Raw genomic sequence first — 14,571 nt, 5'->3', positions numbered from 1 at the left:
GATGCCTCAGAAAAGCAGGGCTGTCTAGCTTCAGCCCCCTGAACCTCTTGGAAATGTAGAATTGTGAGAAGTATTTGGAGCAGATGATCCAAAGGTAATTATGTTAACATCAAGACACATTTTGATATTAGATGTGTATGGGTTCTGTTTGGGAACAATCTCTGAGTAGTCTATTTCTCTAAATTATATTATATATAATATAAAATTATATACTTATATATAATTATATAAAATATATTAATTTATAACAAAAATAAGGCCAACAGCTTTGGCTCTCAGAGATGTTGAGGGATGGTCCTCTGTTACAGACAATCTGAGATCTAATCAAGAAGTTATTAAGATAACTTCTGTAGTGCAGTATATGGTCTATAACACACATTTCTAGAATGTTATGCATTTTAGTTCTTAGAGCAGGATTATAGTAAAAGAAAAAATAAAATATTTCATGAAGTTGGTCATACCTTCTCCAGTAGTTCCTTAACTGCCTCATTTGTTAGTTTTTCATATGTTAAAGGACACTCCTCAATCACAAGCCTGGGTTGTCTTTGTTCTCTCATTGGTGGATTCTTCTGGCTAGAACACAGAAAGAAAGCACCCTTTGTTGAAATTTGACGTTATCTTCTGCAAAATGCTACCAAGCAAAACTTTTTTCATTCCAGAAAATTATAAATTCAGTGTTGGCCAACCTCTTGTTTGGGTAGCTCTTCAATTGTTCTTGACTGTTTTGCCCAAACATGTTGCTTAGAACAGAATTGAATTACCTATTGAGCAACTTTATTTGCATTTCATTTAAATATCAAATATTTTTTTGCTGAAAAATGCAAGTATAAATGTATGAGTTAAAAAGAAAAATCTTCAGCTATCCAAACAGTTTTATTGAAGGTATTTTAACTATAATGCAGACTGGGTAAGGGTAAGATTTGAGACACTTAATTTGAGCTATACCACATTACTTTTTTTGTAATGGTCCTGGGGTCAGGTGTGTGTATATGCAAGGTATGCAGGAATTTGGGGGTTTTAAGAATGTTGTTGAGGGTTGGAGTTTGGAGGTTTGGTTGCAAACTGTTTGGCTATGTTGAGAATGGGAGATCTGAGCTGTGGCAGTCAGTTCTTAGACCCAGTGAAGCAGAACTTTTCCAAGGTAGCCCCGGTGAAGCAGAGTATCACCGAGTCTCCCCGGTGGGGAGATAGAGCTGTCTGGTGGCCTGGAAGAGATTGGAAGTTTTTGGCTGTCAAGACACTCAGAGCTGCAGCAGAGAAATCTGGAATGACCTCCCTAGCTGGGTTGCTTGAACCTGTGGCTGGGTTTGTGGTGGAATCCCCTAGGCTTATGGTTCTGGGAGACTTGAATCTGTCATCCCTGGGTGTGGACTTGGAAGCAGCTCAGGAGTTCATGGCCACCATGACAATCATGGACTTGAATAAATTATCTCTGGCCTGACTCGTGAGAAGGCAGGTGTTACATATTATAGTGTACCTGGTTTTTATTTCAAAACAGTGGTGACAAGATCTGAAGTTGGGGGGTATTACCATCACTCCCTTGCTTGGACAGATCACTCCCTGTTGACCTTGGAGCAGGGACGTAGGACCTATTTGACTGGTCCATCCTAGGCATCTGATGGATTCTTTTGGGTTCCAAAGGGAACTTGGGGTGGTTCTTAGGGTTTTGGTTTTACTGAGGCCATTGCCACTTGTAACAAGAGGATGATAATAGCCTTGGATTGGATAGGACCTGTGCAGACTCTCTTTGCTTGTGGAGCTTGGAGAGCTCCAACTGGTTTTCAGAGGAAGCCCAAGTGATGAAGCAGCATAAAATATGTCTAGAGATCTGCTGGAGGCATGTGAAGAGTGAACCCAACTGAGCATTGGATAACAGAATTGGATAATTTCCATCTAGCCTTCAACTTTCCCTTTTTTGTTGAAAAAGCAATTGGCTTGCAGCTCAAGATGACTCAAGAGGAAGTAGATTATTTGGACCCTTTTCAGTCAGAATTCAGATCTGGTTATAGCACTGAGATGGCATTTATCACACTTGTCGATGACCTCTGGCAGGTTCAGGATGGGAGTAGTGCATCCATCCTCGCCTTCCTTGATCTCTCAGCAGTTTTCAATACCAATAAACATGGTATCCTTCTGGACCAGCTTAGGGCACAGTGTTGCAGTGATTCTCATTTCTCTGGGGCTGATTCCAGTTAGTGTTGATGGAGGGAGAGATTGAGCCTGAGGCCCCTGCTTTGTGGGGTTTCTCAGGGCTCTATTCTGTTTAATGTTGACATGAAGCCACTGGGGAGGTCATCCATCAACATGGGGTGAGGTATCATCAGTATGCTAATGATTTCCAATTTACACTTCTGTCCTCAATGTTCTTTCCCAATGTTTGGAGGCTGTGGGGGTCTGGATGAGGAAGAACAGGCAAGACCAAGTGTCTGTGGGTTTTGAGCCTCACCCCACCCCCCAGGTTCAGAGACTTTCCATTCTTGATTCTGAATGAGGTTATGCTCCCCCAGACAGAGCTGGTGTGCAATTTAGGGGTCTTCCTGAACTCAGTGCTCCTAATTGAAAAGGAGATGGCAGCTGTAGTTAAGAGGGCTTTTGTGCAGGTTCAGCTTGAGATTGGAAAGGGTGTGAAGTAATATCAGGACTATCCAGTTTAATGATATATGTCGATTTAGCATTGTGTCTAACTAGTCCAGATAAGTGATAGTCAAAGAAAGCCAGTTTGGTGTAGTGGTTAAGGCACTAGGCTAGAAACTGGGAGACCATGAGTTCTAGTCCCACCTGAGGCACAAAGACAGAGACTTTTTTTTTTTAATTCTGGGAAAAGATAAAGGCAAATCATTTCCAAACTACAGGTAACCCTTGTTTAACGACCACTCATTCAGTGACTGTTCGAAGTTATGACAGTACTGAACAAGGAGACTTACAATCAGCCCTCAAAGTTGCAGCTGTTGCAGCATCCCCGCGGTCACATGGTTGTGGTTTGGGTGCTTGGCAATGGCTCACAATTAAGATGGTTGCAGGATCCTGTGGTCATGTGATCATCATTTGCGACCTTCACTGCCGGCTTCCGGCAAGCAAAGTCAGAATTGAGAAGCCAGCAGAAGGTAGCAAATGGCGATCCTATGATGTTGCGCCTAATGACTGTGTGAAATTCACTCAACAACGGCAACCAGAACTGCCGCAACTGCTGTCATAAGTCGCCGCGGTCATATGACATGTTTTATGACTGTGTTGCTTAGCAACAGAGTTGTGGCTCTCAATTACCATTGTTAAATGAAGATTACCTATATTGGCAAGAAAACTGCATGGAACAGGATATGAGCTTAAGTTTTTAAAAAATCTAATTAGTTAATACATATTTGAAAGAAAAATTACTTCCTATATGGAAAGTGTATGTGTATGTAAAACCAGTCTATTCAGTAGACTAACAAAAACTAATTTCCTATTTACTTATTTTAAATCTCTTAGTATGGAATTATATCACAGATTATGTGTATTAATGCTATCTCAAAAGATATTATGGCATGAAATGAAATTAACACTTACTTTGATTCCTAGACTCGGTTTCATGGTTCATATGAAACTTGTTACATCCTGTGCAGGAGTAAGCTTTCCAACAAAATAGGTCCTCATTGGTTGCAAAAAGGTTTTTCATCATGACAAACAGCTCTTATAGTTCGAGCTTCATCATATTGACACAAGCAATAAATGACTGCCTGCTAAGCCAGAAGATAACTGCTTTAACTGAACTAGTTAAATTTATAGGTTTGAAGTCTAAGATATTTAGCTGAAAGAAGCTAATAGAAAGAAATGTTACTGCCTTGTCCCACATTGTTTATGGTGTGCAGACAGCTATGGAGAGGACAGGACTGGAAATCCTTCTTCTGAGAAATGCTTTAAGTTAAATTTATCTTAGGGTTTAAGCCATGGAGCTTAGTATGTTCATATCTTGAGCTTCAACAGCATTTAACATCTCACACTCACACTTAGGCAGTGTAACATACACAAATGCAGCTTCTAATTATGTTGAACTATTCCAGAGGAGTTCCAAGAGCTGAACCTGAAAATTAATTGTAAGTCGCTCTCAAGAAGAATACATTTTGAACTAATATCTGTCCCCCTTTGTGTTGCATATTCTCAGTATTGTGATATTAATATGCCAGCAATAAAGCTAAGTTGATCATTTTTGTTTTATTGTTACAAACATATTTTAAGATCATGAAGAGTTTAGGATTTAGGCAAAAAGGTGTTTTGGAGAGCCTGAGGGCCAAAATTTAGCAGCTATCTGCAACACATTCCCATTACTGTAACTGACGTGATTCATACTTGGTTAATTTTAATATGGGGCTATAGCCAATGCTATAGGCATCATACAGGAAGACGTTGCTTTGTTATCTTCTCACTACATGGAGCACAAAGTTTCTCTGGAACATATTAGTGAAAGGACGTAGAGAGGTGGTGCAATAAAAGTCTGTTCCATTCCAGTAATACAATGACATCATTGGATATGAATTTGAATTATGTTATGACTTCAAAGCAGTGAACAGTAGCTACATCACTGAAAATGGCTCTAGTCCTGATGAACAGAATTCCTTTTCTTTTCAATGTTTCTGCTCTGACAAACCCTAACAAAATAACGAATAATAACAGCTACTTGATGAAAATTAAACCAAGTATGACTCAATCACATTGTAGCTTAGGCACACATTTTCCACAAGTTCAATGACAATAGAATGTCAGTCAAATGTTTGAGAGAGATGGAGAGGAGGATGAATGGGAGATGATAATTTCTTTGAAAAAAACTCATTTCTACACCGGAGACCCTTTCAAAGATAAATACATTAAACTAAGTTAAATGGAAGGTTCACACAGAAATATGCAGAAAAGGAAAATGGTGGGGATGGATGAGGAAAGGGGATATCTGTAGGAAAAAGAAACAGAGTGGATGAGGGCTTCCACCCTGGAATTACACAATGGGTCTCCATTTAATTAAAAGAATTGCATTCCAATCATATAGCCATTAAACATTTTAAGAAGAATGTGGGGAGGATGTCAGAGCTATAATAAACAATAGCAAAGCCGGCGACAGCCATGTTTGTTCTGTCTCTGGAACGGTTTTTTCCTATTTAAGAATGCTACAGTTTGCATGCTGAGAAAATACAATATCCCTACAAAAGGCAGCTGTGGCCTGATCCAAAAGCCTTCCGTAAATGAACAATTCTGGTTGCTTCCAAGAGTCTCTTTCCCAACAGCCTGCTGGACGAGCAGGGTGAGAAGGGGCAGAGAGTAAGAAAGAACAAAGAGGTTGTTAAAAGTGAAACAGAGACAGAAAAGGGGGATGTCAGCAAGAAAACAAGAAACGTTGAAAAGAGAAGATGGTTATAGCCTCTTCTGGCTCAGGTTTTAGCCACAGTTTAAGAGCCAGCCAACAATGGGCACCCAGACAGGCTGACCTAAGAGAAGGCAGCCTTTGACAGGAAAACAAAAATGCCCACCTTCCTACAACAGATGTTTTAGTTAGGTAAAAATATACAGGTATATGGAATGATAAAACATATACCCACTTACTGCATATGCATATATAAAAAAGTACTTAAAACTGATTTCCTGAAACTTATTTGTCTAGCATGCTTTCCTATCGGTACTTAGTGTTCTGTGTGTACTACAGTTAAGTTCAGCTATAGCTTTAAGCAATTCTTCATTGGAGATTTAATTTAAGAATCTCACAATTCTTTCCAAGGGTATATATGTGTTAGCCTGTTGGTCACAATTCCAGTACCTAGGATCAAACAGCTAAAGTTTATCAAATGTGTTTTTGCATAAACTTTCATGGGCTGGATGTAATTTCCTCAGATGTATAAAATGTTATCTCCACTAACAGGCATGCACAGGCAAGGGTGCAAAGGGAACAAAAATGTCAGAAGGAAATACAAGGCAGGAAAACACAGCTAATGGCCATCACAACTCCATTCTCTGTTTTAACGTTCTATTTCTACCGGGTATAGTACTGCTTGCTTCCATCCATCCATCCATCCATCCATCCATCCATCCATCCATCCATCCATCTCCCCATTCCCATTTCTAAAGGGAGAAACGTGCCATGTGGGAATGGCTTTAGCCCCCAAAGCTTGTATCATAATAAATGGGTTTAAAACTACATGTCATGGCTTTGAACGCAAGTGTTTTCTTTAAGAAAGAACCATCAGGGTCCCATCAATACACTGTGGAGGATGGAAAGGATATTGTTTTTGTAAATCTCCTGAGTTGGACTGCTAACTGCACAGGGAAGAAGGGCTTCCATTGAAACTAAGCGGCGGAGCCATGCAGTTTAACATCAGGTCGAATTTGGTCCTAAGGTACTACAACATTCTGTTGTGTTTGTCATAATAATAGTTTGATTTTGATAAAGATAGCAGGGAATAAGAACCAATTTTTCCATGAAGGAACTCTGCTCAGCACAAAAGCTTACTGGAATTTAAGCATTTATTGTAGTGCATACCTGAATTTGAGACGCACAAGTACAGCTCGATAGATGTGACTTGCTGGAAAATGCCGCCTTCGTCCAGATGACAGTAAAACAGGATGAATAGCTCCTACCACATATCCTTTATTATAATACTCCTCCACCTTCTTTGCAATATCCAAAACAGAGCATATTTTGATAATTTCTGGATTTGAGGTAACTAAAAGGATTAAAATAACAGAAACACTACATGTAGAATTCAAACAATTTATTAATTTACTATGTACCATTTATAATAACTTTTGATAAAGTTTAAGTTGTACAGTGATACACTATCTCTAGAGAGATCCACTATTCACTATAGAAAGCAATTCACTTTAGGTATTTACTAAGACTATGTCCCACCCAAAGTCCTGCTGCGTTGCTTCATCATGGTGGGGGTGATGGTGGTGTTCCTGGGAGAGATTAACAAAGAATATCAGGAGTGTATGCCAAGAGATGCCCCCTCCCAGCAGGGTCACCCAAGGTGTGAAGGTCATCCCAGTTGCCCAGCTAAAGCCAGGAGGCACCTATATTGGACAGCAGTGATACAGGAAGATGCTGAAGGCAGATGATCGCTTTAGTGACAGAGGCAGACATTGATTCATAGCGCGGGAGAAGGCAATGGTAAATCACTCCTGCATTTTTACCAAGAAAACCACATGGATAGAAAATATAAAATAATTGATGATATACTGCTGGATGATGGCCTCCTCAGGTTGGATGGCATTCAACATGCTACTAAGGAAGAGCTGAGGATCTTTCACAGTACTAATGATGTTTGTGATTTGGCTAGATTAAAGCCTTCAGGGCATCTAGTTGCTGATGTTGCCATACAAGAAAAGAAAATCCAATGTTGTAAAGACAGAATTACACTGGGAACATGGAATGTAAGAAAGAGGGGGAAGCTCAACAAAGTGAAAGATGAAATGAAACAATTACAAATTGACATCTTAGGCATCAGCAAGTTGCGAAGGGTTGGGATTGAACACTTTCAGTCAGAAGATCACACTGTTTATTCTCAGGACATGAAAAACAAAGAAGGAACAGCGTTGCTTTTATAGTTAGGAAGTGTATAACAGGAACAGTACTTGCCTACAATGCAATCAATGACCAAATAACGTCAATTAGACTTTGTGGACAACCCTTTAATATGACTAGTCTCCAAGTTTGTGCTCCACCTGCTGATGCAGAAGAAGAGGAGACTGATGAGTTTTATGATCAAGTTCAGTTTGAAATTGGCAGAACACGCAAGTAAGATGTGCTACTTGTGATTGGAGATTGGAATGCCAAAGTTGGAAACGTTAAAGAGGAAAATGTTGTTGGATTGTGTGGCTTAGGAAACAAAATGAAGCAGGAGACTGACTTATCAATTTCTGCCACTCTAATTAATTCTTCATAGTTAACACTGTCTTCAAATAACCAAAATGGCGCATCTATATGTGGACATCACCAGATGGAGTACATAGAAAGCAAATTGACTGTATTGTTGTTAAAAGAAGGTGGAGGAACCCAATTATAATATCAAAGACATGGTCAGGTGCTGACTGTAGAATAGATCATGAACTACTCATGTGCAAGTTCTAAGTTAAGCTAAAGAAGAAAGATAACCAGTTTCCACAATGTAATATTAAGCTTATATCGACCATTTTCAAGGAGGACATCAGGAATCACTTTGAAGTCTTGAACCCCATTGATAGATAACCAGAGGAACTGTGGAATGAACTTAAGCAATTAAGGATGAATGTGAAAAGAGACCGCCAAGATGAAAAACAGAAGAAAGCAAACTGGATTTCAGAATAAACCATGGAAATTGCCAAGAAGAGAAGCCAAAGCCAAGAAAGACAAAAATCTCATAAAGGAACTTAACAAATAGTTTCAGAGAGAGACAAGAAGTAATATTACAACAACATTTTTAAAGAAATTGAAGATGGAAACAGACATGGAAAAACAAGGAAAGTCTTTCAAAAAATATCTGGACAAGGATGCCAATGGACAGATAGTAACCAACTCAAAGGAGATCAAGCAAAGATGAAAGGAGTATAGTGAAATACTGTACAGTAGAGATATTAACATCCAAGATACCTTAGAAGATATTCCCTACTTAGAAGGACCTCTTGTATTAGAAAATGAAGTTATATCAGCACTCTGGTCATTACCAAGTTGGAAGGCTACAGGAACTGATGGAATACCCACTGAGATATGGCAAACAGAAGAAGAATCAGTAAAGGTTCTAACCAAGCTATGTCAGCAAATCTGGAAAAAAACACAGTGGCCAACAGACTGGAGGAGAGTCTACATTCCAATACCAAAAAAGGAGACTTAACAGAGTGTGCAAACTATAATACAATATCCTTAATTTCACATGGTAGCAAATAATGCTTAGAAGAAGATGGATAGGAAGATGGTTTTGAACATTGGTATTGGAGAAGACTCCTGAGAACACTGCAGACAGCCAGAAAACAAACCAGTGGATCATCGAACAAATCAATCCAGAGTTCTCACTCGAAGCACAAATGACCAGGCTCAAATTATCCTACTTCAGGCACATAATGTGAAGACCCAGCTCTCTGGAGAAGGCTCTAATGCTGGGAAAGGTGGAAGGAAAGAGAAGAGGATGACCAGTAGCAAGGTGGATGGACTCAGTTACAGTGGTGATGAGTGTGTTGTTGGAAAACCTGAAAAACCAGGTTAGAGACAGATCATCATGGACAAAATCTATATATGTGGTCACTAAGAGTTAACACCAACTTGATGGCACATAATCAATCAATCAATCAATCAATCAATCAATCAATTAATAAATTTACTAAGAAGAAACTATTTCAAAAAACAGCACTGCATGTTGCTTCTGTTATTACATGAATGATATAGAGACCTAGATGTTGAACAGTTAATAATTATAATAACAGGTACAGGGAGAAAGTTAAACAAATTAACATTGATGATATTGTGGTTGCAGTAAGGGCTATCAAATTATTAGGTGATTTTAAAAAAGGAAGCTTATATATTAATAGATTTTGGCCTATATATTGCACATTTGCATTAGGTATTTATTTTGTTTCTATTACACACACTCAGGAAGTCTGAGTAGACACTGTAGCCTTACCACATATGAAGCTCTCCTTTTGACACCAGTCCACCTATTTTCAAGTCTGGTAATAATGTGGCATAGGAACTTGCTTTTTAAAAAAATTAAAACAAGAAAGAAAACACGCAGATTCTCTGCTCAGTATGAAGCTTACATCTATGAATTGCAGAATGTTTTCACTTCTCAGAACAATAGTCAATACTAGGCATTCCGAAACAAAGAAGCCGGCAAATAATTGCAGTCTTATCTGGCACTTTACAACATGCCCACCACCATCAACAAAATATGAAGAAAAGAAAAGAAAAAAAAGGAACCCCAACAATTGGTTTTAGTCTCATGTTGTTTCTGGAGTCCTGACACTTAACCTTACCCTCTCAGGTCCTGATACTGGACTTCACTGCCTCCAGGTTTCCCTCGATAGGAGCTTCCATTGTTTTCTCATTAGCTTCCACAAATGGAAAGGGTCCTTCCAGTAGTAGATGGAGAAGACTGGATCCAACCCTCCTCTTTTTTTTATGATGTGTGACAGAAAAATGGCAATGTCTACTATTATCTATCATCTATCTATCTATCTATCTATCTATCTATCTATCTATCTATCTATCTATCTATCTATCTATCTATCTATCTATCATCCATCCATATCTAATCTGTCTATCACCTCAGTTACCAAAGTAAACCTAATAACAGTTATAGAATCTCTTCTCTGCACAAAATTGCTAAGCTATTGTTTGAACTATTAGCAATAAATGATCATTTTTACAAGAAATCATCTCCATCAAAGAACTTTTAGAAACCTGAAGATATGCATACTTAAATCTACTACCCATTAAAATAAAACAAACATTGTGTTTTAAATCAAAAGCCAAATGTAAAGTTATAGACTAATATAGTTACATTTAGTTTTAGGCAATCAAGCATGAAACTCAGAGAATTTGTTGCTATTATTTCTCTCATAATGAACAAAAGTTGTTTCATACAAAGCCAAATGAAAATTAAAAAAAAACAAAGCTAGCATATAATTTAGAGATGCTGTATAATGTTTCATTATGCACCCTATACATTATGCAAGCATTCTGTTTAAATTATAACAGTGACCATATAGATTGTGACTGTCATATGCAAGTTGTGTTTGGGATTAATTTCTATTAAGATCTATGCAAAAAGGCTGGAATACAGCCCTGAGTGGCTTTATGAAAACGTCTCCAATGAAACTCTCAGAAGCCACTTTTGCAGAGCAGAGCTGCCTGTTCTTAGTGGGAAGCCATCTGGGACTGTTTATTTTTCAACTTTCTGGGACATGGAGTTGGTTAGAAACAAGACACCCTACATACCTAGCAATATGTACTCATAAGGAAGGAAGTAACCCTACAGGGTAGTCTGTTTCTAACTGCACAGATGTCTATGCCCACACGAACAGTATAAAACAAAGGAGAGTATGTTCAGCTGTATTTGCTGTTGATGTCTCCAGTATCCCACTTACTGACAATAGCTCCAGTTCACCCCCAAAGGTCTGAAAAGTGATTTATTTCCTCATAGATACCCAGGTACCACGAGCACAGGCAGAGACACAATTTAAAGGTCATCTCTAAACCCTTAATCTAATAAGCAGTAGGAGAAAATGAATCAAACTTTTTTCTTCTATATTTGACCCTAAGAAACCACATTTTGCTATGTGTTCTTCTGAAAGGTTAAAATACATCATACATACCTTCTAATGTAAAATCTAGCAATATGTACTCATAAGCAGAGTCTGTTTTTGTTTCCACTTGTGGTCTCTTCAGCGTTGAAAATATTTTTCCAGGACTGCTGTCATCTGGATCTTCTAGTTTTCTCAGCCCACACCCCATCGTAAGACCTGGAGGGTGGGTAAGGAGAAGCGGAGGTAGAAATGGAGCAGGCACAAAATCGGTTTCTCTGACCAGATGGGTTAAAAACAAGCAATCTGTTTAGATCCTCTTTATTGCTGTTAACCATACGTCCAAACAGAAGCCGATCTTCTGCTCCCAAGTTAGAAAAAAGAGGAATTTTCTCTCCATATTTACAGCAAGGCACAACGCTCTTAATGATATCAGGCAACAACTTCAGCAGGAGCACGGCTTCTCTCACAAAAAGCACACAGTGCTACAAAGTGAGCAGAGATTTTCCATGCCACGTCAATTTACCGCCAGCCCCCTAGCAGTGTTCTGTTGCAGAGGGCACCAATGAGGGCTCTGTCTGGCTCTCCTGCCTGGCTGATAATGATGTAGAAAGGAGAAGCAGAAGCAAAATAAAGTTGCAGCAAAACTTTAGCGTGAGTACTTACTGTCAGAAGATCTGCTTTAGGGTAATGGCCAGCAAAAGAAAGAAAATGGGCCAGTGAAGTCAAAGGAACAGAATAGAGAGCCTCGCCATAGTCTGAGAAGAAAATCATTTCCAGAAAGGAAGTCAGCTTTAAGAGGAAATTGCTTCTGGCATCTCAAAGGGGAGGAAAATAAATGAGAAGCAGTTCAACTCTATTTTAAATGTGAGAGTTGGGTGCTCACTTCCTTTTCCTAGGACAGCTGGAAAACTACACAACGTGCTAGCAGAGCAAAGAGATTCTTTTGACTAGAGCTGTGAAATTATACAGTATTTGGAATGGCTAACTGGCCTTCTCGTGCCAGCTCCCATTGGAAAACAGGAATGAAGCAGAGTAATCCAGAGACAATCTGATTTACAAAAATGGGTCTTGGGAAACTTCCCTTCTACTTACTATCTTCTGGAAAAGTTTGTAAAAACCACCATTTAAAATTTATCTGACCTTCCTAAAACAGTAACTGAAGCACTGGGTTTCCACCTATTTACTTTTATTGGTGTTCATTTTTAAATAGATGCAATAGTCAAGCTAAGCCAGAATGTGATCCAAGGCTTGTGAGACCCCAGAAACTGGCAGCTGGAACTGTCCTATAAAAGAGCACAGTCCTGGTACACCAGCAAATCTTTTATTCATCTTATAGGTCTTTTTGAAAAGTATTAATATGATTCATACTATTCTGTTTTTTTCCCCTTTGGGCATGCCTAGTGAGATGTTTTGGAACACTGCATTTTCAATTTCAGAAATGTTTTTTCCCATGTAGAATTCATCAAGAAAGGAGGATCAAAACCCCCATGACAAATGATGAAGCTTTGCATCAATTCCAAATTCTCAGTAGCATCACTGGTGATCCATATTAGGTGATGTGGTAACTGAATTTGTTTTTATAATGATTATGCAACATTTTTTGATTTCCTGAATCTGACAGAATTTGAATTTGAATTTCTACAGGAATATTTTTATGTCAGAGCAACCTGCACTTAATCTAAACAAAGAAGCATTCATTTCCAAAACTGTTGCTTAGCTTAAAACAGATTTGTATGGTTATAAAATGCTTATATACTTTGGAATTATAGTCCATAGTTTGGAAACTAACAGAAGAATAAAGGAAATTAATACTGCACACTTCGATAATCCCCCACCCCAAATAACAACAATAACAACAGTAATAAAAAAATAAAAATCAATACAAGAATGGAAGGATGCTTATTCTCCAGCAGTGATCCAAATTTCTCATCTCTGTTTTTATATCTGAACAAGCACTTTACTGCTGGGAGTTTCATGCAGAGGACTATTTAGACATTTGGACTGCATATAATAGTTCATATGATTTTTCATTTTTTTCCTCTGTTAAGTAAACTGACTTGAGAGTTAGTAACTTAACTGCGTACATGAAATAAATAGATATGTAAGACTGATTTTAACATGTAAATGGGGTAGTGGCAATGCGGAAGACTGTTGTTATTTCAAGGTGTTTAGGTGACGTAGTTTGATTTCTCCTGCACATATTAAGAAAGCTCACTTTGAATCATAATAATGTTTAGCTGGCTTGTTTTTCACTTTTACTTAGAAGTGGGGGGGAGGGCAAAACCCTCGGGATCGTTTAGATTAAGACTAGCTTATCTGTACAGTTCTCAGGCTTTGGAATCTTTTGATGAGCAGGTATAACGTCTGGCCAAGGCCACTTTCAAAGCCTCTGACTCCAAAACAGAGTCATGGGATCGCAGTGCCAGACTTTAATAAAAAGCCCTAGAATTGCCCTTGGTCTCAGGACTGGGTGCTGGGTTATCTAAACCATCTTGGGATCTCTCCACTGTCACCTGATGATAGCTCCCAACAGTAGGGGAAGAGTTTTATCATCTTCTTTGGTACGTTATGCTTTTATACTATGCTTATGTATTTCTGTTTAATGCTATCTGCTAATTCTTATATATCTGGTTAAATCTGTTTGCGAGAGTTAACAATAAAGCTTAAAATCTCCTTATCTACTGATGTGTTTGTTGTCTCTGGATCTAAAAGGACAAACAGAACCACTGGTCTCGTACCTGTCAGTGCCTTGACAATTGGCAAAACAGCTTTCATGGTCTGCTCTTTTTGTATGTGCCCCATTTAGCTGATAAGAAGCCAGGTTTCCCCCACCTGGGAATAGGGTGGGGAGTTTGTAACTTTGCTGAAAATTAAGCAAGGAAATTAAAAACAAGGAATTGAGCAGGAATGGTGAAAGAAGGTGACTTGAGGGAGGAGTGGGGCTCATTTCTCTGGGTGGCAAATTCTGTTTGTGACACCCTAACAGGGCTTCTCTCACTCAGTCCAGGAACCTCTTTCTCTCCTCTTCTTTTCATCCAGTTCCTTTTCTCCCTTCATCTTCCATTCCTTTTGTGTCACACTGTCCCCTTATCCCATTTTCATCCTGTTCTTTGCTGTTGTTTCTGCTGAAAGAAGGGAAGGGAAGGGAAGGGAAGGGAAGGGAAGGGAAGGGAAGGGAAGGGAAGGGAAGGGAAGGGAAGGGAAGGGAAGGGAAGGGGTATGTATAGGCGTGGTTTTGTGTGCAGGAGTGTTCCTATGTGTAAGAGACAATTGTTAGTATAAGCAAATGATTATTGATTATTTTTTAAAATTGGCCATGTTCTCTCTCTCTTTCGT

The 14,571-nt window shown here is 38.8% G+C and overlaps 1 protein-coding gene across 1 annotated transcript in view; it reads right to left on the bottom strand.

Moving 5' to 3' along the window:
• RFTN2 (raftlin family member 2) overlaps window positions 1–12,056 on the bottom strand; it is a 37,469-nt gene extending 25,413 nt beyond the window's left edge. The window contains exons 1-4 of the mRNA XM_025173313.2: window positions 11,899–12,056; window positions 11,305–11,451; window positions 6,500–6,683; window positions 462–573 (exon numbers count right to left, since the gene is read on the bottom strand). Of these exons, the coding sequence (XP_025029081.1) occupies window positions 462–573; window positions 6,500–6,683; window positions 11,305–11,443 (435 nt within the window). The 5' untranslated portion in view covers window positions 11,444–11,451; window positions 11,899–12,056. The remainder of the gene's footprint in view (window positions 1–461; window positions 574–6,499; window positions 6,684–11,304; window positions 11,452–11,898) is intronic.
• Between the last annotated feature and the right edge of the window lie 2,515 nt (window positions 12,057–14,571).

This window comes from Python bivittatus, unplaced genomic scaffold (assembly GCF_059951505.1).
Source record: "Python bivittatus isolate LINGU-HERP-01145 unplaced genomic scaffold, Pbiv_v1 ctg000200_np1212, whole genome shotgun sequence".
NCBI classification, from domain to species: Eukaryota; Metazoa; Chordata; class Lepidosauria; order Squamata; family Pythonidae; genus Python; species Python bivittatus.
This window is presented reverse-complemented; position numbering and strand designations above follow the sequence as displayed.